At 54.9% G+C, this 27,979-nt stretch overlaps 1 protein-coding gene across 5 annotated transcripts in view; it reads left to right on the top strand.

Moving 5' to 3' along the window:
• The window catches only part of MPRIP (myosin phosphatase Rho interacting protein), an 80,980-nt gene extending 53,434 nt beyond the window's left edge, over positions 1-27,546 (top strand). The window contains exons 10-25 of one of the 5 annotated variants that reach the window (XM_086473288.1): positions 1,219-1,275; positions 2,626-2,694; positions 2,919-3,008; positions 3,456-3,565; positions 4,515-4,553; positions 7,987-8,572; positions 9,491-9,607; positions 12,646-16,512; positions 19,348-19,495; positions 20,097-20,214; positions 20,953-21,112; positions 21,252-21,371; positions 21,863-21,949; positions 22,626-22,788; positions 23,221-23,306; positions 27,325-27,546. In XM_086473288.1, coding sequence (XP_086329414.1) covers positions 1,219-1,275; positions 2,626-2,694; positions 2,919-3,008; positions 3,456-3,565; positions 4,515-4,553; positions 7,987-8,572; positions 9,491-9,607; positions 12,646-16,512; positions 19,348-19,495; positions 20,097-20,214; positions 20,953-21,112; positions 21,252-21,371; positions 21,863-21,949; positions 22,626-22,788; positions 23,221-23,306; positions 27,325-27,396 — 5,889 coding nt within the window. In that variant the 3' untranslated portion in view covers positions 27,397-27,546. Of the gene's footprint in view, positions 1-1,218; positions 1,276-2,625; positions 2,695-2,918; positions 3,009-3,455; positions 3,566-4,514; positions 4,593-7,986; positions 8,573-9,490; positions 9,608-12,645; positions 16,513-19,347; positions 19,496-20,096; positions 20,215-20,952; positions 21,113-21,251; positions 21,372-21,862; positions 21,950-22,625; positions 22,789-23,220; positions 23,307-24,531; positions 24,711-27,324 lie in introns of those variants that run through there. The other 4 variants (XM_086473290.1, XM_086473287.1, XM_086473289.1 and 1 more) reach the window with 4 other exon arrangements.
• Positions 27,547-27,979: the final 433 nt, after the last annotated feature.

The raw sequence follows: 27,979 nt of genomic DNA, 5'->3' as shown, positions 1-27,979 counted from the left end.
CAAAATGTAGATCCTTTGCTCGATGCTCTCCTGTTGTACAAGAAGGAGCTTAAACAGGACCCCGATCCTGGAAGCACGATCCCACCTGCACTTCAGCAGAGGAGAAGCAGGCAGGGGTGCTATCGCTCTCTGAGGGTACGTTAGGGCTGAGATGAGGCTGCCCAGCTCTCATAGCCTGCTTCAGAGATGGAAATTGCAAATGTGATTTTCTTTATCGTTGGTCTGTGGCTTATCGCTGCCTCGTCAGCAGGTCCTGCTGAGGCTCAGCGGGTTTATTGCCTGCAGCCACCTCACAGCCAGGGCTGTGCAGGCCGGTGTCTGCCCGCTCCTTCTTCCAATCCTCTAGGGATTCGGGAAGGGCAAGGTAGCATTTACTTTCCCCTGTGTTTTTCTGGAGCGGGGGCTGGGTTCCTGCCACCATGGGAGCACCCGAATGTAGAATGTGCATGGGTTTGATGGAAGAGGGCTTCCAGACCCCAGTTTTCCGTTGCTCCCCTTGCTGTAGCCTGTTTCAGACCCTACAGCTGCGTTTCACACACGGCTGTCCTTTCCTCCTCCGCTCTGCAGCACATGGAGCAGCTGGAGGAGCTCAGCCTCGAGGGAGCGAAAGCATTTCCACCACATCCTTCCCCGCGCGCGGGCAGGGCTGGGAGGAGGGGCTGGCAGGAATTATCCCACGCTGTCTTGGTTGCTTTTCTCAGAGCTTCAGCATCCCGATGCACCCACTTTGGAGGAACGAGCAGGTGTCGTTCGGGTGGTGCAGTGCTGGGATTCCCTGTATTCCCAGCCTTGGGAACTCAGCCTTGTTTTGAACCCTGCAGCCTTGCATCAATAGCACATAGTTTGTCCTTCGGGATATGTAATAGAGGGACAAAACTGCCTGTGGTCTTGCTAATTCCTTGCTTCTCCTCTCTCTGTTATGATGGTGTAGCGGTAGGAAGTTGCAGGAGAAGTGCTAGGAAGGGGACAGCCTGAATAAACCATACAGCAGGTCTCTGTTCCTCCTGGGAGCAAACATTTAGCCACCGTGCAGTATAATGATCCAGTTTGGACTAGAGGACCTTCAAAGGTCGCTTCCAACCCAAACTATTCTATGATTCTATGAATTTAACTGTTGCTGGTCTCTTTTATTGCTGCTTTGTGTTTTATCAAGCCACTGATGTTGCCTTCTGCGTGCAGACGCTTCTCCCCTCTGATCTCCTACCTCCTTTCTTGCAGCCCGACCTGCTGAATTTCAAAAAGGGCTGGTTGACAAAGCAGTACGAGGACGGGCAGGTGAGTCCAGGGGAAGCTCTGCCCTTCGTGTTGGTCTTCGGTGCTGTGGTCGGTCCGGGTTTCTGGCAGGCTGCACATGGGGCTGCTCTCGGCGCTGATGAAGCCCCCCGTGTCCTTGCAGGGCAGATCCGTACTGGGCCGCGCTCCAGACGGGAGAAACCAAGGGTAGGTGCTTGGGCAGAGCAGCAACGGGGTATTTGTACAACTCTGGAGCCAGGCAGCAGTGATTGTGTGCAAGGCCTGTGCAAATGGTGTTTGTCTTGGAGCAGGAATAGCTGGGGCTGTGGCCTGGGGACGTTTCAAAGCCCCACAGCTGGATATCATGTCGTGGGTTTCTAGGGAGGTGGGGCAGCTTGGGTAGCAGCACTGGTTTTGTGTTCCCATTCTCTTATTAGTCTCATCTCCCTTGCGACCCAGCAACCTCTTTGGCGTCAGTCATGAGGCTCAGATAAAGTCTCCTGAGTGCCGGGAAAATGGCAAGACCGAGAAATAAGTGCATGCCTCTGAGTTGGCACTGAGGGAAGCAGCCACTGCCGCTTTCCTCCTGTCCCTTCCTAGAGATGTGGGATGTGCTGTTCTACTGGAGCCTTAGAAACTGGCACTGATGCCGGGGCAGCGTGGATGCCCTGGCTGTTTGCAGACTGCCCCTTCCCTGGCTTTCCTTCCCTCCTGAGGGAAAATGAGGGTGACTTGCCCACGGCTGTGAGCGCCATGGCCCGCGCTCTGCTGCGGGTACCCACTGGTGCGCTGGGCCCTGGGGCCAGGGGCATGTCTGTAGGCAGCTGGAGGGGTTTCAGCTGCTGGAACGAGTGCTTTGTTAACTGAAAACTGCCTTGGGTAAGCCCGTGCCTCACTGGGAGCGTGCAGAAGGCGTATTTGTATAGAGCAAGGGGTGGGAATAGGCTCCAGCTCAATTTGTAGGTACTGCAGATAAAACATGAATGTTTTACTACTTTTTTTTTTTTTTAAATGGTCCCTCCAAGGCTTTAAGTACAGCCACTAAAAGCATCATCTTGCCAGCGGAGCTAATGGGAAGGCTCTGACTGCCCCCACGGCTCTCGCAGTGTTTCACCATCTCACGCAGGTTTGGTGCCGCTGAGGATCCAGCGATCCGCCAGTGCAGCAGCACTGGGGAAGTCGGGGGGTCCTGGCGGTGCAAACCACTGTGGTGTCCCTTACGTTGCTGCCTGTTTGGGTCTCCCCTTTCCCTTGGTGTAGCCAGGTGCGGAGCTGGGAGGGGAGAGGCTGTGAGCTGCCTCCCTGCGGGGCGTCTCTGCCGGCCGACCTGTGACGAGCTGCCCAGGGGGGCAGGAGCAGGGTTGTAACTGCCCCGTCTTGATTGTTTCCTAGTGGAAGAAGCACTGGTTTGTGCTGACCGACCAGAGCCTGAGATACTACCGGGATTCAGTGGCGGAGGAGGTAAGTGTCTTCCCCATCGGCGTTCAACCCGTCGCTCTGCACCCAGGGAAGCCCCCGGCGCTCCCAAACTGACCCCGGGCAGGTTGTCTTCCCCGATGCTGAGGTCCTGGAGCATCACTCTTCAGGGCTTTGTGCTTCTCGAGGGCCTGCCATGCCTCCCTGCCAGCCCACCGTGCTTTGGGATTGCAAAGCATGACAGCTTGTTGTACCTCTTCCCTCTCCAGGCAGCTGACCTGGATGGAGAAATCGATTTATCCACGTGCTACGATGTTACTGAGTACCCGGTTCAGCGAAACTACGGCTTCCAGATCCACGTAAGGAAAATGTGGGGAGGAGGAAGAGTCTGGCTGCAGGACCGCCAATGGGGCTGCTCGTGCTGTGCCGCTGCTTGGGGATGCTCGTCCGTGGCAAGGAAAACATCTCCGCAGGCACCCGGCATCCCTCACGGTGCTCCAGAGAGCTCTGGCCTTGGGTTTGAGAGCCAGTTTTTTGGTTCACAAAAAAATGGAGGGGAAAGGGGAAGGTTTTGTCTCAGCCTTAGGGTCTCAGCTACAGCAAAACTAGCCTGATTGCTGAGAAATGCTAATTCCCATCGTGAGCGTGATGGGGAATGGAGGGGGTTGGGTGCGACCTCCGCGTGGCTGGCGAGCAGTGCCCCAGCGCTGGGTGCTCAGGGCCGGGTGCGGGGTGATGGTGGGAGGGGTGGGAAGGTGCTGGTGGGTGCAATCAGCTGCTCTGAGCTCGTCCTCCTCTCTCCCTAGACGAAGGAAGGGGAGTTCACCCTCTCTGCCATGACGTCGGGCATTCGCCGCAACTGGATCCAGACCATCATGAAGCACGTTCGCCCCACCACGGCTCCCGATGTAACAAGGTAAAGGGGGGAGTTTAGCAGCCCCTGTAGTTGTCCGGTTTGTTGTGCAGGAGTAACTCTTCCCTTATCCCCTTTCTTTCATCTTTCCGAGCCTGTCCGTTCCTGGAAGCTGCGGCTCTTTCTTGCATCCCTCTCTCTGGGCTTAGTTTGGTTATGCTTTGTGGGGATGCTGATATACTGAGTTACTCTTACGCGTGCAGATTTCAAAGAGGGTTGAAAATGTGGCTTTAATTTGTGCATAGGAATATGAAATACTGTTCCTATATCAAGGCTCCTCTGGATTCCCACCAGGTATTGTGAAACCACTTGGATTCAGTTGTGCTGGGTTCCCCCTTTCCTCTGGCTACTGTTCAGCACGAGCTGCCCATCCCCTCCACGGGTCACGGCAGCACGAGCCCAGGGTTCAATTTAGAAGCTGTTTGGCTCTGATATATATTAAACTCCAGCCAGCAAATCATCTTCCTTCCTTTTTTGATCTTCCAGATAGCTGCTGCAGCTCATTCCCCTTAACCGTTAGTAATGCTCGCCTCTCCTCCTGCCGTCAGTGCCAGAGGAAGGGACCCCTCCGCTTCACAGAGTACCTTCTGTGAGCGCTTACGGCTGCGGGTAAAGGGTGTTTGACCTCCTCACAGCTAACCGCGCCAGCCACACTTGTACTGGCCACCTCTTACAGGCTTCGTGGACACGGTCGCACCATTAACTCCATCTCCTGTCCTTAACGTAGCTGCAGCGAGCAGGTTTTCGCCAGGTTTGTCCCCACATGGATGGAATGGCTCTTCTCACCCAGTGCTGTTGACCTGGAGATGCTCCAGCCTCTCGTTCCCCGTCCCGCTTGGCACTTGGCCACCATTTCCCAGCCCTGCCCGAGCTCTGGTGGATCTCGCGGGGGTCCCGGGGGAGCCGCCTCTCTCCTCACTCCTGTGTATGTTTGATTTCCATGCAATCCCAGGAAAAACTTCTCTTTGAAACTATCCGTGCTGAAGCCCAGGTTGGAAAACTGTGTTCTCTCCTGTATTAACGTTTTGTGGTTTGTATATCTCGTGATTCACTGCATGCTCCTCCTTTTCTGCACCTCGGATGGGAAGGCCTGCAGTTTCCATTTATTTTTCTTTCTTTTCTTTTCTTTTCTTTTTTTTTTTTTTTTCCCCCCTCCTTTTTTCTTTAAACAAAAGCCAGAGAGAAGGGAAGAAGCAACCTGGTCTTGACACTTGATTTCCCCACACTGGTATCTTCCGATGTGACTAGATGTGAAGATGAAGACCAAGGAAATTTGAGGGGACCTCTCTGCCTTTAAAGAGCCAGATATATTTATAGCCTAACAGGTTACTGCAGCACAGCAGTCCTGTGTTTCGCTGCCTTTGCATCTGCTCCAAGCCCACATGAAGTGGTTTGACTTGGCTTACCCTCGTGAGAGGGTCCAAGCGCAGGTACCAGTCGGGCAGTAACTTGTTACGCTGCATAACTAGGCTGTGAATCTCGGTCCTGAGCTGGGGAAAAGGGAATGACAGGCGCCCTTCTGTCGTTGGCCACTGAGCTGGTTTCGGGTGGGGTAGAGCCTGGCGTGGGTTAGTCACGTTGCTGAGAGGTCGTTGCTGTGAGCTGAAGGGCTGCGCCGTGCATGCGGCAGGGCTGTGTTCACCGGTGCCCGCTTGCAAGCCCTTGGCCGCGGCGCGGGGTATCCCAGCCCATCCCGCCCGGCTTTGGGCACGTCGTTAACATCCACACCCGGGGAGCGGCTTGTGGACGGGGCTGCCGGAGAGCCGAAGGACGGACTGCCAAAGGCTCCCGACGGAGGGGTGGCAAAGGTCTGCGCAGCGCACCTGGGGCGCGAGAGGGACGTTGGTCGGGGTGTTCGGCTGTGCCGGGAGGGCGGCGGTGTTCACCCCGTCCCCCGGGGCCGGTTGGGCTCGGCGCGCTCCTGCAGCCCTCTGCCGCGTCTCGTTAACCCGCTGCCATGCCTCCACCGAGCCAAACACACGTTTTCTCGGTTACTCAAGTCCTAATTACTGTTTATATTGCTGCATGTGTCAGCACCTCGGGAGGGGGGCAGGTGCTGCGCTGCTCCCTGCCCTCAGCAGTGCCCTGCAGTCTGCAGAGACACTAATTACGCTCTGCTAACGATGACTATGCAGATACAAAACACCCACAAGAAAGAAGGTGGCCGCTTCAGCTCTGGGTCCTTGTTCAGTTCATAGCCCCGGTGAGCTTGAGCTCCCCAGCGCTCCCCCAGTTCCCTGCAGCTTTCCTGTGCTTCTTGCACGCTGCCGCAGTGTGCTCGGCTCGCCGCTTGCACCGCTCTCCCAGCCACCCCTATTAAAAAAAAAAACCCACACTTTTTGTTTTGACCTATAAATACCATTTTGAGGCAAAGACACCCCCCGCCCCCACGTGATGTGGATTAATTTGTCTAGGATGGAGGAGACGTGAAATGCTTGAGCAGAATTAATAGCCGTGGGGCGCTTGTGGGAGATGAAATGAGAAACTTTGGGTCAGTCTTCTTGAGTCTCTTAACTCAGTTCCCAGCGGCCGTCCCTCTGCTCCCTGACACACATCCCGTGCCCTTTGGAAAGCAGCAAAGGAGAAATGAGCATGTCACCTCTAGAAATGTTGAGATTCTTCCATGTGGTATTTAGAGCAGCATAACTGCTGTCTCTCGACACGTCCGAGGGGCCTCAGGACCCCCTTTTTTCCTAGTGCTCCTCTCCATTTTAAGACTCCATCTCATCCCCGCTTTAGTTATTGAAAATACAGCTGTAATCACTAACTGGCTCCAGATTGAGTGCCTGGCTTTGGAGTCATGCAATATCTTCTAATGGTCGAGGAGCGAGGAGGTTTCCTCCTGGTGCCTTTTGGATTTATTTTATTAGCTGCAAGTGACAGAGCTGACGAAGGAATTATCTCTGAGCTGCTTTTAGTCTGTAGCTGCCAGAGTTTCTTGAAACGCAGCTCTACTGAGCCTGTGGTTTGATCCTGGATGAAAGTGCATCGGAAGATACTAGCCCTGGACCCATGCAGAGTCATCTCTTCTGCTCCATTCTTTGTTTTGGGCGTATGCACATACATGAGGTTGTTGGCTGCGGGAGCTGGGGTGTGTTACCAAGGCAGGAGGAGAAGCCGTGCTGCTGCTGCTCCCTCCCGGTCACCGCAGTCTCGGTGCACGCGGTCCCGTGGGTCAGAGCCCCGTTAGCGGTGATTTGCCTGCAGCGAAGGGCCCGGGGAGCTGCTTTCCAGCTCTTCCCACGGCTCCCTTCTAAGAAGCTTGTCAAGGCTGCGCTGGAGGCTGCAGCCCGGGGGGATGCTGTGGTTGTACTGGAAGCAGGGAGAGCCAGGAGTCAGCCTGAGCAGCAGGGCTGTGCCTCGGGAGGCATCTCGGCGGCTTCTGATAGCAAAGAGGGTTCAGCAAATGCCTGCCGCTCCCTCGGGATGGGCTTCCTCTGCAAACTTAGCATATTGCTGTTTTCTTTTTTAATTTTGATCTGCATGTTACAAGGCTGGCATGTCTACATTTATTAATAAGCTAATACTGCATTATGGATTATCCGTAGGTTGGAAACGGTATTGCCTTCTTCCCCTGTTCTCTTTCCCTGCTTGACGAGTATGTCTCCCCTCTCAACCCTCTAACTCAGCACTAAAAAAATCATTCCTTGCTTGAGAAATCGGCATTTTCAGTGACTTCTGCAGTGTGTTGAATAACTCTTGCTCTCCTTGCTGCACCGACAACTGCACACATGCGGCGTGCAGCCCCCGCGCTGCCCGCAAGGCTGGTTTCCCCAGGGGAGATCTGTGCCTTCAGTGCAGATAGTGGCACGGAGAAGTTTTCGACTCATTCATACCCCGACTTCACCAAGCATGAGGAAAACCTTCCCCCTGTTACCCAGGACCTCTGGGAGCTGCTCTGTGCTCCTTCGCCCCGCAGCTCTGCAGCCAAACTGACTTTGGTGGGACTGGTGGCGTCCTCCCCGCAAGCACGTGACTATGGCCGCGTCGACCAGCGTGTGTGCATGGAGCCGGCCAGCGGGCGCCGGAGGAGCTTTTGAAGCCTCTTCCCCTCCTGGCAGGACAGTTCGGGGTCGCTGCCTTGGCCGCGGGCTGCTGCTGGGTCGTGGTCGCTGGCCCCGGGGCGGCTGCCGAGGAGGAGCGAGGTCGGGAACGGCCGCTCTCCGGGGGCCGGGGGGTGCCCAGGAGCAGCCGGGGCCGCTTGCACCAAGGCTTTGCACACCAGCACGACCCCGGGGAAGGGCAGCGGTGGCTCCTGCGCCCGAGAGGCGACGGGAGATGGAGGGGCAGGGGGGCACCCACGTGGCATTGGCTTGGGCTTCCAGCAGCCCCTTTCCACCTGGCTCTTCAAGGCATGCATGGGAGCGCCCGGCCGTCTCAAACACCCGCTGACACTTTCCTTCACCCTCTCTCTGTCCTCGCAGCTCCCTGCCGGAAGAGAAAAGCAAAACAAGCTCTTCCTTCGAGACCGGTCCAAAGCCGAGCGAGAAGCTGGATGCAGAGCAAGCCGAGCTGGACCCGGAGCAGAAGCGGAGCCGTGCCCGGGAGCGTCGGCGAGAAGGACGGTCCAAGACCTTTGACTGGGCTGAATTTCGCCCCATCCAGCAAGCCCTAGCGCAGGAGCGTGCAAACGCTGCAGACTCCTCCAAGAGCGGCTCTGCCGCCTTCCCCAGGGACACCGGTGCCACGGACACCGACCCGGGAGAGCTGGAGCGGGAACGGGCCCGGCGGCGGGAAGAGCGGCGCAAGCGCTTCGAGATGATAGATGCCGTGGACGGGGCAGGGTCAGAAGAGGCACTGAGGATGGAGGTGGACCGGATCCTGCCCGTCCCGGCGGACATCAAACCGCAGAACGTCCACGTGGAGATCGAGCAACGCTGGCACCAGGTGGAGACCACCCCGCTGCGGGAGGAGAAGCAGATCCCCATCGCGCCCCTGCACCTCGCCCACGCCGAGGAGCGGGACGAGGGGCTGACGAAGCAACACTTGACCACGCTGCTGGAGAAGGAGGTAAAGCGGGATGCGTGGGGTGCAGGCTGCCTGCTGAAATGGCCTTCAGGCCACTGTCGGAAGCCTGAGCAAGGCTTAAAAAAGCTGCATTTATTCCTGCTTGGTAATAGCAGCGAGGGGGGGATGCTGTAGGGTCCCCTGGGGAGCTGGCAGGGCACAGATCCGTGTCCGTTCCCGTACAGCTCTGCCGGCAGCTTTCACGTTGCCATGGCTGCAGAAAGGGCTGTTCTTGCAAGGGTGGTGTTTCATTACCCCTTCCCATTTAACGCAGCCTATGCTGTCCTTGGTTGTTAGCCAGCCTGCCTCTGGTGAGATGGGTACAAGTGATGTGTGTCAACCAGACTCTAAATTCAAGCTCGTAATTTTGTGTGCCACTGCCGCTGTAGAGATTTGTGCCTGCAGTTACGCCTACAAACCTATAAACTGGCTTGAGTTGTAGCACACGCCACAAAGGTTCCCTTTTTTGTGGAGCCTACATCAAACAATCTTAGGATTTTAGGAAAAGGAAGGAGGAGGCTCAGGTCACTTGGAAGAGGTCCACGCCTGGGATAACAAAGGTGGTTGTTAGTTGGGATTAAGGTGTATTAGCAGGAATGAAAGGGGTGCAGGCGTGGAGTAACCAGGAGTATCGCCGATCTGAACGGGGCTGGGATTTGCTGGGGTCATGCCTGGCACGAGCTGGTGCCGTTCATCCTTTGCTGCAGTGAGCTTTACGAATTAAACTAATGCGTAACTTAATTCTTTCAGGGGGGAGGGATTTTGCCTGGCAAAATGAAATCCAGATCCCAGAGCAGAGCAAAGCAGCGGTGCCATCAAAAGCCCCGTTCATTCTGCTCTACGTCCCCTCCGAGCCGTTCGCTCCTTATGGCCGACCCCCTGCCCACTCCCTGGACCCTGTCTCTGTTCGTGTCCCTCCAGCTGGAGCAGAAGCAGAAGGAGGCCCTGGAGCTCCTGGAGCAGAACCGGCACCTGCAGGACCAGCTGAAAGTGGCACTGGGCCGGGAGCAGAGCGCCCGGGAGGGCTACGTGTTGCAGGTAGGAGAGTGGGGAGGAGGCAGGACTCTGTCTTCCTCTGTGCCTGAGCAGGGACCCTGGTGGGCTTCAGTCCAGGGTGTTTGTGGGGGCATCCCGCTTCACGCAGAGATGCGCACCGCTGAGTGGGCTCCGAGAGATCGGACCTTCTTGCAAATACTGCCCATTCTGTAGCCTTACCAGGATCATCTGCTTAACACCACCTCTGATGTGGGATGCAGCAGACAGATGATAGCGTTGCTAACTAGCGTCCGCGAGGGGAGACGAAACACGGCCATGGTAGACAGACAGAACCTCAGCAAAGTCCACCTCCTGTACCTTGTTTGCCTATGCAACAGCTCTTTCCCCCTTTCTGTGCCCTAGATGTTCCCCTCAGGTACTGGGGTGCACCTAAGGCTTTCTGAGCATCTTCTTAGCCCAGCAGCTGCTCCTGGCCGGGGAGTTCGTGTGGCAGTTACATGGGCAAACGCAGCACATGCAGGCGTATCTCCCGGGCCCATTCCCTGCAGCCAGAGCAGGATTTGCACTGGGATGACCTGTTGTCTTGGATCTCTTTGGTGGTTTCTTCTGTTACAAGCTGCCTTTCCTCAGCAAAGCCTGGAAGTGTGTTTTGAAGGTTCTGGCAAAAGAGATGAGAGAGTCTCTTGGGAAGCTTTTCCTCCCCTCCTCCAAACAAAGCAGACTTTTTCCAGCCCTTCCTCTGGGAACATCCATGCCCGGAGGAGCTGTGACGGCTGCAGGGCAGCTTCTGGCTGCTCTCATGGGTCCGTAGTCCTGTTTTGTGCAGGGGCAGCATTTAGACCTGCTCAAGTCTACTTGGCCAAACTGGCTCTGGATCGAAGTGGCCGTGCACGGCCGGTGCAAACCCGGTGTGGCCGTGCAAACCCGGTGTCGACCCTGAACCTTACACCCTTATTTCTCACGGAGAAATTTCCCCTGAAGAAGTTGCACAAGAAGTGGAGCCAGCCCAGGTAGGGGGGGCATCTTGCCTTCCTTGCTGGTGGTCTCCTTGGAGGAGTTATTAATAGATTTATTTCTGGAGTCTCCGAGCTGTCAGTGCTTGCTCGGAGGTGTTCCATTTTCACTGGGCGGTGTTGGAAGAGTAACTAACCCCGCTTCCTTGGGGCAAAAGCATCTGACCTCCCTTTGCCTGGAGCCCAGAAAAATCAGGGAATGGGGCTAAAAGCTGGATGCTGAATCCAGCGTCAGATTGGGCATGTTGAAGTTGGCTGTAGCACCTCGATACGAGAAGGGGGGGCAAGAGGGGAAGTCTGCAGAAGGGCTGAGCAGATCATCGCTGCAGTGAGAAGTGACCCAAACTTTGACCTACGAGTTTGAGAGGGGTTTTGGAAGGGTTGGAGGCTTTTGCTTGCTCCAGTCTTAATTGTTCTGGGGATTTCCCTTATGTTTTCCCGGGAGCAGAGGGATTAAAGTCCTGTTGCAGAAGGCAGTAACCCCCACCAAACCCTGCTGGGGTGGAGGGAGTGGAATCACTGGGGGCATTTCTTCAGCCCCGGACTGTGGGCAAACATCGCAGCATTTTTTTGGACAGATCTTCTGAATTTCATGTGCCCCCCACTTCCACCATGCCTAATTTTAGAGAGGTTCCTACCTTGTCCATGGGGAGGGACAGTGGAGGAGCCCGACTGCTGCCAGCCCATCCCTCCTGAGCTTCCCAGGGGGCACCAACCCCTCCTTGGCAGCATGTGCCAGCCCCGTACGAACCCCCAGACACTGCCCCGACATAAAAGATGCTGCACGTTTCGTAAGGCGGCCACTGAGATACCCACCCCGATGCATGTGACCTGCACCGAAGCCTCTCCGGCCTCGTGTAACCCCTCTCTCTCTCTGAGCTTCCTCGGGACGGGGCACCCCGACTTTGAGCCCTACCGGGAGAAACAACAGGGGCTCCTGCTCCTCGCAAACGGGCCGGAGACATCCCCTGGCTCCGGTGACGGTGGGCGGGAGGGGTCACGTACTAACCTGTCCCGGGCAGATGTTCTTGCATGTATTTTGGTGTAAAGCATGAAATTTAACTTAACATAACTGAGTGTCACATCTGTGGGCTTTCCTTATCAGCAACCAGAGTACAGCAAGGCAGGCCAAATTCCTAGGCTTAACGCTGTGCTTCTCTCGCCTCTTCCTGTCTGTGTATTTTTTTTTAAAGATACATAATTTCTGTCGCCTTTTGCATGACTCTCTCTGTGAGTTTTCTCTTTGCATGCTACATTGCTTTGGTTTGAATCTCACAAAGGTTGGTTTCTTTTATTTTACGTTCTCATCACACCTTTTCCCTCCCTTCACTTGTCGGGCTTTTTATTTTGTCCTTTGTTGTTTGGTTTTGGTTTTTTTTTTTGCAGGTAGAGAAATTAGATCCTCCCTAGTCTTAAACTTTAGCATAACAACATCTCTTTAATGCGATGAGCAGCCACTAAGTCCTGTTTGGCAGTCACAGAAATGACATCGCCACGCCGGCTGTCCTGTCTCCCTGCGTTTGGGTGGGATGTGATGTCATTTGCTGTCACCTCACTTTCTGTTGTTGCTTTTGGTCGGTAGGACTGTGTTACCTGAACTGTGCACTTTTTGTTTCACAACAAAATGAGCAAACACACTAAAAAAGCAGTTCCTTTCTTCTCGACCTGTTCCCATCCCCTCCTCCTTCTCACCCTTCCCGTTTTTCTCTCGTCTGTCTGTCTCTGTTTTACTGCTGGTGTTTCTTTTTCATTGTTTTGTTGGTTCTGTTTGATCTTGGTTTTTTTTTTTTCCTTTTAGCCTGTTACTGTACAGCTGTTTTGATGTTGTGGTCCATGTTTTCTGTTACTGGAAAGCAGTTGTCGCTCATTTAAAAAAAAAAAAAAAAAAAGTTGGTTAAAACAAACAAACAAAAATTGTACCAAGAACAAATCATCCCAATTGGAGCATGTGGGTAGCAGCCAAATCACTGCAAGGAGCTTTTCCGTGGCCTGCCTGGCCAGAGGTGTGACACTCAGAAGGGAGAGCCAAGAGTGTTACTAATCTAGTATTTAATCAATTTTTTTAAGACCGAGGTGGCCGCCTCGCCATCAGGTGCCTGGCAGAGGCTCCACAAAGTCAACCAAGACCTCCAAAGTGAGCTGGAAGCCCAATGCCAGCGTCAAGAGCTGATCAATCAGCAGATTCAGTCGCTGAAGCGCAGCTACGCCGAGGCCAAGGACGTGATCCGGCACCACGAAGCCGAGATTCAGAGCCTGCAGGCGAGGCTCAGTAACGCGGCGGCCGAGCTCTCCATCAAGGAGCAGACCCTGGCCAAGCTCAGGAGCGACCTGAGGAGCGAGAAGGAGAAGGCCAGAGAGCAGCTGGAGGAGTGGCAGCACGGTGAGGCTGCGCTCAGCTCCCAGCTGAAGGCCAGCGAGCAGAAGCTGAAGAGTGCAGAGGCTCTGCTCCTGGAGAAGACTCAGGAGCTGCGGGACCTCGAGATGCAGCAGGCTTTGCAGAGGGACCATCAGAAGGAGGTGCAGCGGCTCCAAGACAGGATCGCGGACCTGAGCAGGCAGCTGAACGCGAGCGAGCAAACGCGGATCCTCATGGAGGAGAAGCTGCAGAAGAATTACGAGGCTCTGCTGGAGAGCTGCGAGAGGGAAAAGCAGGTTTTAATACGGAGCCTGAAGGAGGTGGAGGATAAGGCCAATGAGTATGAGAACCAGCTGCAAAACAGCGAGCAGCAAATGGAGATTCTGCAGAAGGAGAAACTGAGTGCAAAGTTTGAAGGCAGCGAGCTTGTCCACCAGCTGGAGGAGCAGCTGGTGATGAAGGAGGCCAGCATCCAGAAGCTCGCCGAGCACATCAAGGAGCTCGAAAGAGAGAGAGATCAGATCAAATGTCGGTTCCATGAGCTCATGAATCAGGTTGCTGAGTCGGATAACGAAGTTGCAAAGCTGCAAGCGAAGTTGAAAATGGAAGAGACCAACTACCAGAATCTGGAGCAATCATTTGAGGAGATGTCGGATCAGTTCCAGGGTGTGCAGAAGGTGCTGAAAGAAAAAGAAGAAGAGCTGAGACATGTTAAGGAAATGCACTTGAGAATTGTGGAGAAGAAAGATCAAGATCTCAGTGAGGCTTTTGTTAAAATGGTTGCTTTAGATAGCAGTTTAGAGGAGACTAAAGTAAAGCTAAAGGCCAAGGAGGAGGCTTTAAAGAAACTAGCTAGTGTAGGCACAGGTCCATGTGCTGAGGAGGCAGAAGACCTTGGCCCCAGTCTCGAGGCTGATGAAAGTCATCCATCCCAACTGGGGCAGCCTCTGCAAACTCAGGATGTCCTCCCAGCTCTGACTTACGCACTGAAGGAGGAGGAGGACGAGGTTCTTGAGACCAGCCAGAGGCAAGCGGAGGACTTTGGCTCCCCGTCCAAAGCTGTAGAGCTCCAGGACCAAGAGTTGGTTCAGAAAGCCTTAGCAAAGGCTGATGTAGGAATCATGGGGGCCAAGAGGCAAAGAATCCGTTTCTCAAGCATCCAGTGCCAAAAATACATCCATCCGGATGGATCGGAGAAAAACTGGACAAGCAGCACCTCTTCAGACACGAGCCAAGACAGATCGCTGTCTGAAGAAAGCATGTCATCAGAGCCAGCTCTTGGTTACCCATCGTCAGGGACAAGCGACTCTGACACCTATCTCTCAATCATCCATTCCCTGGAAACCAAACTTTATATTACAGAGGAAAAACTCAAAGACGTAACGATGAAGCTGGAGAGCCAGCACGGCCATAATCAGGAGACGCTCATCGCCCTCCACCATCAGTGGGCCAGCACAGAGTCTCAGCTGCGGGAACAACTTCAGACCAGCTTATCCCAAGTCAGTGCTTTGATCTCGCAGCTGGAGAGCGAGAGGCAGGAAAAGTTCAAGCTCATAGAAAATCACGTTAGCGAGCTGGGAGGTTTCCAAATGAAAAATGATCAAGCGCTGACTTGCTTAGAGAAGTGCAGGGAGCAACTAAGATCTTTGCCCGAATCAGACAAGGAAAAAGAGGGTGATTTGTTCCTCGTTACTCTGTCCAGCATGGAAACAACCTTATCAAATGCAATCCAAGCCTTGAGAGGGGCGCCAGTCCCATCGGAGTATCAGCAGAATGAAAGCCTAATCACGGAAAGCCCCGCTCCAGAAGGAGGTTTTTTGGGCGAAGAGGAGCACGTCTCCAAGGAGCAGCAAGCAGAAATGTTTGACGCCGGCCAGCTGAGATGGCTTTCTGAGAGAGTGGCATTTGAGGCCTCTCTCATCAACCAAATAGCGGAGTCTTTGAAAAACGCCAGCTCTGAGATATCTCAGCTTCTGAGAGAGATCCAGGGAACGGCTGAGGTGGCTTTGTTGGAGCCAGCAAATGTTTCTCATACAGCAGTCGACTTGGCCAGCGTCCTATCTAAGAAGCTGCTGCTGGAAGGTGAGTTCTGGAGCCAGGTGGAGGAGCTGAGAGTGCACTTGAGCGCCAGAGAAGGAGAAGCCGAGGGCAAAACAGAAACAACAGGTTTGGGCTTTTCTCCGTGTTTTCTCAGTGCTGTAGCAGATGCTACGTTGATCAAGGCAGAACTTGGGTTTGTTGCACAGAAAATGAGAGAATCTTTTCATCAGAGATTAAAAACAATCGAAGAAGACCTCCATAATACTAAAACAGCTCTCCAGCAGCATAAATGCATGTTGGAGGAGATCATTAAAGCATACAGGACTCCTGATTTTGACAGAGTTATGCACCAGATTTCTGAAGCATTTGAAATTCAAAAAGATGCTTCGGAACGAACCCAAATCTCCTGGGACGGGAGCCGTCTCCAAATGGTGTCGTGTCAGGATTTAGCCAAGGTGGAGGAGATTGGCAGCCTGCCGGACCATAGTAGTGAAGCTCTTGTTTCTATTCAGGAAGATCTTGCCCAACAACTAAAGGACAAATCAAATGTTCTGAAGGAGATATCTGTTGCCTTACTCTCTCTGCCTCCTGAGGAGGCAATGAGAGACTGTCAGAAGCTCCTGAAGATATCTCAGAGTCTTTCATATCATTCGTGCATGGGAGACCTCGAACGGTATTCTTCCTTGTTAGTCCATGATGCAATTGTTCAGGCTCAGGTTTGTTATGCCGCTTGCAAAGTCCGACTGGAGTACGAGAGAGAGATGAAGTCCTACAAGGAGTCCTTGCAGAGCATGGACGCGCTTTGCCAGGAGCGCGTGAAGACCGTCTCTCTCCTTCGGGACGAGTACGAAGACTTGCTCAGAAAGCAGCAGGGTGAGTACACCGAAGTGATCGCCATGCTTGAACGGGAGAACGCCGATCTCAAAGCGAAGGTGTCCCAGCTTGACAGTCAGCGAAGGCTCTTGGAGGAAGAGGAGCATAAACACAGCAAGAGCTTGAGCGAGTTACAGGGACGGTATGAGGAGGAGATTCGAAACGTGATAGAGCAGCTGAACAGGACAGAGGATGCTCTGAAGGCCGAGAGGACGGAGGGCCTCAACCAGCTGGATGCCATTGTCCGTGACAAGCAGAACATGGAACAGTATCACCTGGAGCAGATGCAAATGCTAGAGGACAAGTTCCAGGCCAAGATCAAGGAGCTGCAGGTCATCCATGGTGAGGAGCTGCAGGCGCTGCAGGAGCACTACAGCCAGAACCTGCAGCGCCTGCAGGAGACCCTCGACGAGTACCAGAGGCAGCACCCGGAGGCGTCCCCCGCGGCGGGCTCGGGCGATGGGGACGCCTGGGCGGCCGGTGAGGCAGGTGGCACCGGGCAGGGCCCCGGCGGTGACCTGGACTCCATGCACGGCCTGAGGGAACGCATCCAGGAGCTGGAGGCCCAGATGAACGTCATGAGGGACGAGCTGGAGAACAAGCATCTGGAGGGGAATGCTTCCACCTTGAGGGAAAAATACCAGAAAGACTTTGAAAACTTAAAGGTCTTGATACGTTTAACGCTTTCCGCTGCGGAGCGTACGGGAGGGTGCATTCGGTCCCGGGGTTTGCTTGCTGAACCGAGGGGCGTCCCCTGAGAGAGCCAGCATGCCGAAGCAAGCCCCAAAGTGTTGGAAAGGCCTCTGTAAAGCATGGTGTTTCCCTTTTCTCCATGCTGGGGTATTCTAAATGCATTGCTGAGGGCTTGGTCTCGGTGGGAGGGATGATGATTGGAGACGGTCTCTGCGCGTAGAGGGAGGGAGGGTTTCAGAGGAGCTTGGTAACGTTTCGCTCTCCTTCAGTGTGAAGACCACGGTGTTTCTCCTCGTACCTGGGGCGTACATTTTATTCGTGACTTCCCTTTAGAAGCGTTCCTCAACTCTGTCTTTCCCAGTCTGATCAAATCTCCAGTCTGTCTCTGCTGCCCTCAAAAACGTAGGATGAAATGGAAACTTAACGCTCTCAAAATGTATGTTCCTGGGGAAAGTGGCTGCAAACGGATGCGAAATTCTGTAGCAAAGCAAAGCTCCTCTGCATGAGGCTGCGAGGAGAACCACCCTGGTGACGTACACCAGTGATTCTTTACACAACAAACAGTGCACAGTTAGGGGAAACCCAGGCTAGGTGCAGAAAAAAACCACTGGCAATGAAATGCCGTCGTTCAGATTGCTCCGCCAGTCAGACTGGCTGCAAAGCTAGCCTGAGATGGTGCAGCGTCTCAAAAAACCTCTTGGGTTTGGTGGTTTGCTTTTCATTGGAGAGCATTTCCATTAGGAAGTGGGTTTGGGGCAGTAGAGGACTCTCAGCAGCACCAAGGGAAGCTTCCAGCTGGAACGGGCAGCCAAAAGGCAGAGGCCACACCGGCGAGGCCTTCACGGAGCAGTCGTTCTTCAGAGTCGGCAAAAACATGGGAGAGCTTGCTTCTAGCCATGAGATCCTCGGCGCACGTTTGGGCTGAGGGTAAAGCGTGGCTCAGCTCCAGCCAAAAGCTGGTTTTAGCCTGGGGAGAGCAGTAGTTCTGCTGCATCCCATGGGGGGTGAATCGGGTGTTCAGGGGAGGGAGAACTGCTGGGGAGATGGGAGAGCAGCAGTGGTGTTCACTGAATGCTGCCTGTCTCCTCCATCTTAACCCTTGGGGAGGAAAAGCCCTTCTTGAACCCCTGCTCGAGTCAGCCTTGTCCTGCAAGCCGGGCACTGAACGGGGTCACTTGTACCGGGGGATGTTCTTGCTTTGGAAGAAGCAAAAAGGCCAGAACCAAAATTTAGAGGCTGAAAAATAACAACGAGCAATGAACCTGACCTCCTGCCTGTGTTTCCAGCTTCGCTCTGCCAAAACTTGCAGGTTGCCTGGTGGGAAGGCAAGCGGCAACTTCTGGGCAGAGGGGTCCGGGAGGAGAGCGGGGTGACCTGGCCTGTCTGTGCAGCTTTGTAGGGAGCAGAGGGACAGACAGCCAAATAGAAACTTCCCTTGGTGAGACAGCTAACCAGGTGATCGCAGACCTGTCCAGTTTACAGTTTAAATGTGCCCAGTTCTTCTCTTCTGAAGCTGGTGGGAGAATGTAACACCAGTAAGACGAGATACTGGTTTGTACATGTTCAAATGTCCTGGATTTACAGCAATGCATTTACAATACATTAAATACTGAATCGAGAGCCAGGCCCATGGAGGAGCACTCACCATTTTCCTCCAGCGTTAGAGGTGTAATGAAGGAATCCTGCAAGGCTGCTTCTCCGTAGTCAGCCAAGTCCAGACAGGTTCTGGAGTTACGAGTTTCAAGGAAAAAAAAAAAAAAAAGCTGAGAAAAGGAAGAATGCCTCATGATTCAAACTTAAAGGGGAGGGGAATAAAGCACCAGAGCTGAAAACTGGGAATGAGTGGCACAGGTTACAGAGCATTAGACAACAAAGTGATGCTGAAGAGTGTATGTTAGCGTAGGTCAGCGGGTGTTAGGCTGTCATGAGCACTTTCGTCCCTGGGAGAGTGAATTTGTCCCCCTGAAACTTCCCATGGAGTCCCAGCAGCTCCCTAGGTGACACTTCTCTCTTACCATGGAAAACGTGACTGTGAATCAAGAAGAAATCTGTTGAAATCAGGAAATAAAGCCAGCCTATAACATTAGGAGGGAGAAAAGCCTGGTGCGGTGCTTGGCATCAGGTTTGCCCCCAGATGTCTGATGGGGCTCAAGCCTGCCCATCCTGCCTCTGTCCTGCAGCCGTGTGTCCGTCCGGGATCCTTGATGCACTGGGTAGGACAGCCGGGCTGGTGGCTGAACTGGAAACAGGCTTTTGAGTTTGTCCTGCTGCAGAGGCGGGAGCAGGGTCTGTGCCTGGGGCAGAAGGACCGGGCTGGATTTCAGGATCTCGCTCCTGGCAACCCCCAAGTCCCCAGAGTGTGCTCCTGTGTCCTGGCCTAAGGTCACTCCCAGTAAGGCAATTAGCAAATAATTGCCTGTGCCGTATTTGAAGCGATACTCGGTTGGGAATTAAGGTCCTGTTGCTGTCACGAGTCATTTATTTTCCACCCCAGAGGTGGCCGCATAAAATCAGGCATTGCAAAAAAAAAAGAGCAGAAGGGGCACAGTAGGCTTTTGTTGATGTTGGTTTTGACATATATTTGCATTCCCTGATTGGGTCTGACCCCAGGCCTACCCTGTCCTTCCCTTTCGCTGGAGCTGTCAGGTGTCAAGCGACTGCAGGACAAGCCCTGACCTTGCAAGGTCCATTCTCGGCCGGCTCCTCCATGGTTGGGGAGGGAGAAGATCCCCATGGTGGAACTTCTGGCCTACCCGCTGCTCCCTGGGGGCTCCTGGGCCAACCCCTTCCCCTCGTCCCTTTTGCAGGCAACATGTGAAAGGGGCTTTGCAGCCATGGAGGAGACACACCAGAAGAAGATCGAGGACCTGCAGCGGCAGCACCAGCGGGAGCTGGAGAAGCTGCGGGAGGAGAAAGACCGCCTGCTGGCCGAAGAAACGGCTGCCACCATTTCAGGTACGGGGGCACGCCTGAGGGTCCCCAGCGGTGGGGCAGCTCCGTGTTGATGGGGACACGGGGATGGCGCTTGCTCCCGTGTGGAGGAGCAGAGCGTGGGGTGGGACGAGGGCTGGGAGGGAATCGCAGGGAGATGGGGAGAGGCTGGTGGGACATATGTTTTGGATGGAGGCCCATCTCCTGGTCCTTCTTCAAGCTTGATATCCCTCTCCTTGAGTGTAACATGGTCTCATCCATTTTCTGTTCCATCTCAGAAAAGCATTAATCATTCCTGTGGTTAATTGATTGCCGATTGCACACTGAATTGATTCTTCAGGGCCCCAGGAAGTTTTAAAGTGCTGGAGCCCAGGGCCTGTGCGTTAGGAGTCCCACAGTTCAGGAAACAACGTGAATTGGACAATCATTGGAGTTTTATTAGATAGTGGGCTTTGCAGGAGCTCCTTTGCCACTTCACATCCAGGGGCACAGACTGAAGGGGCTGCAAAGCAGCAGGGAGACACGCTGGGGTGACTTGATTCTTGTTCCCTTAATTAAAAAAAGACACAAAATGCGGCGTTGGGCAGAGCGGTGCTGGGTGCTAACGCTGTGCCGTCCCCTGCAGCCATCGAAGCCATGAAGAACGCACACCGGGAGGAGCTGGAGCGAGAGCTGGAGAAGTCCCAGCGCTCCCAGATCAGCAGCGTCAATGCCGACATCGAGGCCCTCCGAAGGCAATACCTGTAAGACCATTGTCGTCCTCTGTTGCTGCGTCCTTCAGGAAGATCACGCATGCGGGAGACCCCTTTCTCCTCTTTGATTTATAGAATATAGGTTGGAATAGAGCTCTGAGAATGACTGAGGGGCAGACCTGTTGTGGCAGACACCTCTTCCCTTGGTCCCAGCCTTGACTGTGCCCATCAGAGCCTCCTGGTTGCCTGTAATCTTTCCGGCTCCAGGTCAACGTGACCACGCAGGTTTGGTCACCAGAAGTGGCAGATGTGCAGGCACGGTGCTTGCTTGTCACGCAGCTGCAGCGGCAGGGTTGTTCAACCAAATCTAAGCAGGCGAGGGGAAAGCACTTGGCTTTTGGTGGCAAGGCTGTCCTCACACCGGAGCTGTGCAAAACAGCCCAGCAGCTTTATCACCCTTGATGCATCTACCTAAAAGGTGTAGGTGAGCAAATCCACCTGGACCCGAATGCCCAGGGCAAACTTGCTGGATCTCAGCTCGGTTTTTGGAAACCTGAGGAAATGCTGCCATTTCGCCTCCTAGAGAAAGAGCTCCCGTCCCCTCTGGTGCCCAAGCACTGCTGTGCCAGGAGAGGGAAGGGCTGGCTTGCTCGGGGCTTGAGGTTTTTACCAAAGAAAGCGTGCACGTCCTCCTCCTCGGTGCTTAGATCCCTGATGGGTTTTCCTGGGGCACTGGAGGGAAGAGTGTGCGTGTGCAGGGAGGGCACTACCCGGTGTGTGTTTCGCCAGGGAGGAGCTGCAGTCGGTGCAGCGGGAGCTGGAGGTGCTTTCGGAGCAGTATTCGCAGAAGTGTTTGGAGAACGCCCACCTGGCGCAGGCGCTGGAGGCTGAGAGGCAGGCCCTCCGCCAGTGCCAGCGGGAGAACCAGGAGCTCAACGCCCACAACCAGGTGAGGGTCCCCCTTGGGGTGGCCAGCGTGGGCAGTGAGGGGGGTGACGGGCCAACAGCCTGACGGGCGGCACGGTGGGCTCTGCACCGAGGCGTAGCCATGCTCCCCCTTCCCACAAGGCCTCTCCTCCTCTTCCCAGGAGCTGAATAACCGCCTGGCTGCGGAGATCACGCGATTGCGGACCCTGCTGACCGGGGAGGGCGGGGGAGAGGCTGCTGGATCGCCTCTCACGCAGGGCAAGGATGCCTACGAGCTGGAGGTGAGCTCTGCCGCTGCCGGGCTGACAGGGCAGCATGGGTGGGCCCTGTGGACCCCCGGGAGCGTCCCACAGCCACCCATCCCTCCACGCATCGGGTCGGCGCTGTGCGTCGTGGGGTACAATGGGGCCATGAGCTTTTGGAGTCCTAATCTTCCCTTCTCACCACATCGAGCCGGACACACGCTCTTCCTTCTGCAGCCCCTGCTTCTCCCCTGGGTTCCAGTCCATGTAAAGCACTGGGGACAGAAACCGAGGGGTGTGCAGGGAGCACATCAGTGGTGCAAGCTTGGGCAAGGTCCCACGAGACCCAGGAGTAATTTTCTTCTGTGAATCAGAAGACAAGTGAACCAGCAGCTGAGCGGTGCTGGCGTGGGGTCAGCACAGGGCTGAGCCTCCAGCCCTGGCTCGGTTGTCACCAGGCACAGCAGGCGAGTGTCTCGGGGTTGTACTGTGTCTGCTTGGGGGCAAACGTGCTGCTTTTGTTCCTGCAGGTCCTGCTGCGGGTCAAAGAATCAGAAATCCAGTACCTGAAGCAGGAGATCAGCTCCCTCAAAGACGAGCTGCAGACAGCACTGAGGGTAATGCCAGGGATGTTTCTGCAAATCCTCTTACAGGCTGTGCTCTGCTCCTGTGTGTGTGTGCTTAGGTTTCAGCTCACTTACACCCAGATTTGAGACAATACGTAGTTTTTGCCCTGAATGGAATTGAATAGGCATTTTGGTGTCATCAGTAAAGCACTCCACAACCGTATCAGCTTAGGACTTACCCCCACAAGAGAGACTGAGTGGGAAAACATCCCCTTCAGTGTTTTTTTCCCCCCCATTTCCTGTCACATCAAATCAGACTTCAATGGCAAAAATAATTAGTGTTAGAGATCTGCCCAGCCTCCCGGCATCGGATCTGGTTTGCTCTGGACAGCCTCTTTGCCAAGGCCATTTCTGGGAATTCTGCTTGAATTCCGTGCCTTTGCTCAAATGAAAACCCACAAACAAGTCATCCTGTAACGGAGGGGCTGCGTGTGTGGGCAGCGCTGTGTGCTCACGCTGGGCTCACGGCTTTCTGACCACCTCAAGTCCCGGACTGCTGTTAGACGCTGCTTTGAGAGCGTGTGTGCGTTGCCCCGGCTGAGCATTTCTCCCCGGTGCCAGCTCTTCTTCGTCAGCGTTTGCCAAGCTCCTCTTCAGTGCATTCACAAACCCCTCGGCCCCAGCTGTCTGCCTGACTCCGTTGGGTTGTTCTTGTTCCCTTTGCCAGGATAAGAAATACGCCAGCGACAAGTACAAAGACATCTACACGGAGCTGAGCATCGTGAAGGCCAAGGCAGACTGTGATATCAGCAGGTTGAAAGAGCAGCTGAAAGCAGCCACAGAAGCTCAGGGAGAGAAATCCCCTGTGAACACCACTGTATCGGGATATGGTCAGTCCTCCTCTGGCAGCTGGGTTTCCCGAGCTAACGCCCTGGCGTACCAGCCCTTGTGCAGTAACGGGTCCGAGTGTAGGGCTTGGCGTGGTGCTTTTTTTACTGTTCCCTGCTGCTTCCCACCTCCGCTCCTCGCAGAGCCTCGCCAGAGCTGCCCTGCTGTGGCAGTTCCTCTCCTTCCAGCCCGCAGATGGGAAGCTGATGGGTTTTGAAAGCTTTCTGGCACTTGGCATTGGGAAAACCTCCTGCTGCCCACAGTGCCGAGGAGCAGAGACCCCCGAGAGTCCCCTCTGCCCTTCCAGCAGCGCTGCTTGAGGCGGGCTCATCGGGGCACTTGCCGGGGCTGGGAGGGCAGAAGAGTCCCCGCCCTGCTCCTTGCAGGAAGGCAGTGGGCACCACCCTAACGCCGTTTCTTTTGTTTCTTCCCAGATATTATGAAATCAAAAAGCAACCCTGATTTCTTGAAGAAAGACAGATCCAGTGTTAGCCGGCAACTAAGGAATATCAGGTCAAAGGTGAGCTCAGATCTCCTGCCTCTGTGATGGGAATGCCCGGCGTTACCCTCTGGTGGGGGTCCCAGGTGGGAGGAAATGGGTAGGGGAAGAAAACAGAGCATTTCCCAGTCACTAGTGCTCACCTGGATGGCACTGGGATGAAAAGCGAGCTTTTGACCGTGAAACATCTGGCTGTGCAGCCAGGCAGGGCCCAATCCCCCTGGGATGCCCGGCAGGGCACGCACACTCCTGACTCTGCTGAGATCGAGGGGTGAAGCTGCTCCCCGCTTGAAAAAAAAGGATGAAGTTCACCCTGTTCTTTGGTCTTTCACAGGAGGACCCTCCCAGTATTTTCAGTTGAAGTTTAGGTGGTGTCAATAGGTAGAAATGTGCACATCGTTCTAGGTTTTAGTGTTCCTTGCTGCCAGAGTTTTGGTGTTTTTATGGAACAATGATGCCTTGGGCCTGGGCATAGTTAACACACGCTTTGCTTGGGTGTGAACATGGTGCAGATGGCCCCGTGTTTTCTCTGGCTGTTCTGTACTCCCTGTTGGTCCCAAAGCCCAGCAATGCTATGCCAAGCTCACCTGCTTGGCCTGCTGACAGCCAGGGTTACATGAGAGCTGTTGCTGTGGGACCACAGGGATGAAAAGGGCCAATAAGGCCGCTCAGAAGTCACCGTTAACCATAGGTCAGCTGGAAGGAAGGTCAGCATGGGCAAAAGCTGCTTTGCCTCTGGATACCTGGTGTCTCGTGCTGATGTTTGAAGTGGTTGGGACCTTGGGCAGAGAGAGGAGCCGGGCAGGCAAAAAGGCTTCTTCTAGCTCGGTGCCCGTGCTGGGGAAACGGTCCCCACCCAAGCTCTGCGAGCAGCAGCTCCTCAGCTTGGGGGGGGGGGGTTCTGCGCTGCACCGAGTAAACACAGAGAGCATCTCTGCGTGTTTCAGGGGCAGCCCAGACCCTCTGGGCCAGGTCTGATGTTGGGTTTCCCTTCCCCACTTCAACTCAGCTCACTCATTGTGTGGTGTTCCCGTGTGTGTGGCTCGGCGGGGGAAGGAGGAGAGGAGAGCAAGCATGGGCTCTGCCTGGGCACGCTGCCTGCTCGCGTCGCTGCCGGGGCCGGGGGGGGGGAGCTGGGGCTGCGCGAACGCCAATGCATTTAGGATTTATGAGCTTCTTGTTTTGTTTTGTTTTGTTTTGTTTTGTTTTTTGGTTTGTTTCTTGATTTTGCTTTTTCCTTCAACAGTCCGTTATTGAGCAGGTCTCATGGGATAACTGAAATGAACCCGAGCCCAGGTTCCCTGCCACGTAGGTAAACAAACCGGCACCCACCAAGCGACGCAGCTGCCCACTGGAGCGGCCCACTTTTGCATGCACTGCTCACACCTCCATGGCAAACGAGAGCCCTTCTTCTCTTAATGACTGACTGGTTTATTTGCGGCTAATTGTTTCACGGGGGAAGGGGCGGGGAGAAGTCAGTGTGCCCAAGATCCGTATGAAATGCAGGCTCTCTGGCTCTTCCCTGGGGAATACGGCTTTCTCACCTTCTGCTCCTCCCACCCTTGCCAACACAGCTAGCCCTCACGGAGAGGATTTGGACACGGTGGGGCACGTTTTCCTGTTTGCTGTGTTGGGAGCGCGGGACCCTGAGTGTGCATGCTTGAATGACTCTGCATGCCTCGATCTAAACTTCAGCCACAGCCAGGTCTTGGAGAAAAAAATAGCCGTTTTGCTCTTAGCCAGGCGGAGGAGTGGGTCAGTGATGCCTACAAATGCTTTTCCCACTAAGGCCTGTAGCATGTGAAATGGTGGCCCCCATCTCAGGTGCAGAGGGCGTGTCCTGGGCTGCCCTAAAGTTCCTTTACCCGTAATTGCTGCTTCTTTAGGTTGATCCGTGGCTGGGCAAGAGTCTTCCTTGCCCAGTAACCTCCTCGTCCTGCTCTCCAGGCCTCCTCCAGCTCCCCGGTGTCCGCCCCGCTGCTCTCCATCCCTTGGCACTGCGCCTCCATCCCACACGCTGGCCTGAGGCTCGCGAGCTCATCCTGCAAAAGGAGGGAGCGGATGAAAAATGAGGCCTATCCTAATGACCCAGATATCGTGACTAACTGGAGCAATAGTTAATTTACTGGTCTGTGGTAGAGACAGAGGTTACAGCACTTGCAGAGGGAGGTTAGAGAAAAGAGGGGAGCTTCCCAGTGCAGTGGTCGAGGGGCGGCTGGAGAGTCCCGGGAAGTCTGATGGAGGATCCTTTTATCACAGATTTCATCCTACATTAGTCTCCCTTCATCAAGCTCTCCTCGTCAGCCACTCAAGTGGGTTGTGAGACTGCCTAAGGGGTGAACTTGCTGGAATTCGTACCATCAGGCAGAGCAGGCTAATGGTTTCTGTTGTCTCCTTCCATCTAATGAGGAATCAGCTGTACAAACTGGAATGCATGGGTTGCTGCCCATGTAGAGGCCCAAAGTAAACTTCCTTTAGGAAGTGCGTGCACGGAGGCTCGCATCCCAAGAGACTCTGCTGCCCGTCGGAAAGAAAGCATCCAGCATTTGGAAAGGCAAACCGATCCATTTTAGTGCTTTTCATTTCCGTGCCGCTTCGCAAAGCCGTTCGGCATTTGTGGGCCTGTGGGAGAAGAAACGTTTAAAGAAATCCAGTAACCATGGGAATCTGCACAGCCTCGGGGCAAGTTTATCGTGGAGTTCTGCCTTGATAAACAGACGTTAAAACCCAGCCCAAAAGTCAGACCTGCTGCTGTGATTGTACAGTCCTCTGGCACCACGGTCAGGGAGGGAGAAGCAAAAGGGGAGATGGCTGCCCGTTACAGAAGGGGCTCGGCGTGCAGGTTCTGGGCCCTTTGGAGCTGCCACGTCTTGGTCTGTAAAGTAAATACCGTTCCAGCTGCAGCGTGGATTCCCTGCAAGCTGCAAGGAAGGGGCTTGCGGGCAGCAGTTCCCCTGCAGCCCAGCAACGAAAGCCGTTTGTAGGGGCAGGGCCATTGCTCTGTGGGCCTGGCTGTTGGTTAGGGAGATGCCTGTGCCTCCGCAGCAGCAGCAAGCAGGGACAACTCACCGTCTGGTGCTCTGCTCCCCTGAAGCTCCTACACCCCAGCTTCGGGGCTGCAGGAAGGCGGGAAGGCTGGCTTTGGGCTTGTGCGTCTCCTCGGGCCAGTTTCAGGTTAAAGCTGTCGTACAGGGGGCAGGCAGTTGGGTTCTGGGTTTCTCCCCCTCGCAGTGCTGTTCTCCTGGGTCCCCGCGCGTAGGCGAGAGGTTTCACAAATCCAGCTGCCGAGGGCGAGCGGGGTGGGCTTTTCTGTTGGCTCGCTGAGTGTCGTGGCTTGAAATCTGGATGCTGCATCTGAATCGGATCAGCCATCAGATCCCGCTAGACCTGAAGCAAGCGTTTAGCGAGCTCTCTGTCTAACCCCGTGCAGTAGAGGCAGCTTTGGCTTGGGAGAGCCCCCAGGCTGGGGTTAGAGAAAGGGTGGGATTGTCGCTGGCAACAAAAAAAAGCAAGTTTCCAGGGCTGCTTGGGCAAAGCCTGCACGTCGACCGGAGCAAGGACCGTCCCTTCGGTCAGTGCTGCGGTGGCGCGGGGAGGACCGATGCGCAGGTCCTGCTCAGCAGCGTGGTGCTTTAGCGTAGCAGACCCGAGCTGACCTGCCCAGGGCTCCCAACAGCACCAGGGCTCCGCTGAAATTTCCTGAGCCACCACTGCACCGCAGGCTCCCCGGGGCGGGGGGGGCCTTTTCCAAGTCGAGCTAATCCCGCTTGCAGCATGGTGTGCCTCTCATTTGCTTCTGGTACGTCGCCTGGTTCGTTTGCAATCTCACCCTCTCTCTAGGCACCATTCACCAGTAACCACCCTCCATAACCGTGTGTTTTCTCTTAGCATGTCCCACTAATCTCTCCGCCAAGGAGCCCATTCTCCCGCTGCCCACGTCTCCTTTGCCTGAGCATCGCACCCTTTCCGTGTGCCAGATGCCCGCCGCCGCCTCCCGCCCGCCCGTGCCCGACGCTGTCTTGTCTTTTATCTCTCCCAGAGTCTGAAGGAAGGCCTGACTGTGCAAGAACGCCTGAAGCTTTTTGAATCCAGGGACTTGAAGAAAGACTAGTTCTCCCCGCTCCGCTTGACCACGCGCACCTCCCAGCTTGAGGCAGCACAGCACCAGCACCGTTTGTCTCTCGTTCCTTACGACTGTCCTTGCTGTCGTTCGTCTTGACGCCCCCGACGGGACCCGGCGCCGCGGTGGCGGTGCCCCCTGCCGCCCCCTCGCTTCCCCAGCTCCTTTCCCTGCTTGTGAGACGCTCCAGAGACTCTTGAGAGGGAGAGGAAGGGAAGGGGGTGGGGGGGGGGTTCCCCTCTCTTCAGCGCTTTGTAGGAGAACCCTTCCTTTACTGTAAACCATTACACTAAGTGTCAGTATTAAGGCTCAGTAGCCTGTTAATAAGCTAGCTCTGTCGTACCAACCGTTTTGGTATGCAAGCAGGGCCTGGGTGGTATATCGGCCATACCTAGCTCTTACTGCTGTCAAGAGACCCAGTGCTCAGAGCACACCAGGAGCCTAATCTAACCATTGATCTCGATTGCATTACTTGCACCTACAAGGGGGGGGGGGGAAAAGGTCTGGGGGAAGCTGTCGGGGAGCGCAAGTCCGTGCCGGCGTACGCAGCCCGGAGGTGCACCACTTGACATCT

This window comes from Leptosomus discolor, chromosome 14 (genome assembly GCF_034619465.1).
Source record: "Leptosomus discolor isolate bLepDis1 chromosome 14, bLepDis1.hap2, whole genome shotgun sequence".
In the NCBI taxonomy this organism is placed as follows: domain Eukaryota; kingdom Metazoa; phylum Chordata; class Aves; order Leptosomiformes; family Leptosomidae; genus Leptosomus; species Leptosomus discolor.
This window is presented reverse-complemented; position numbering and strand designations above follow the sequence as displayed.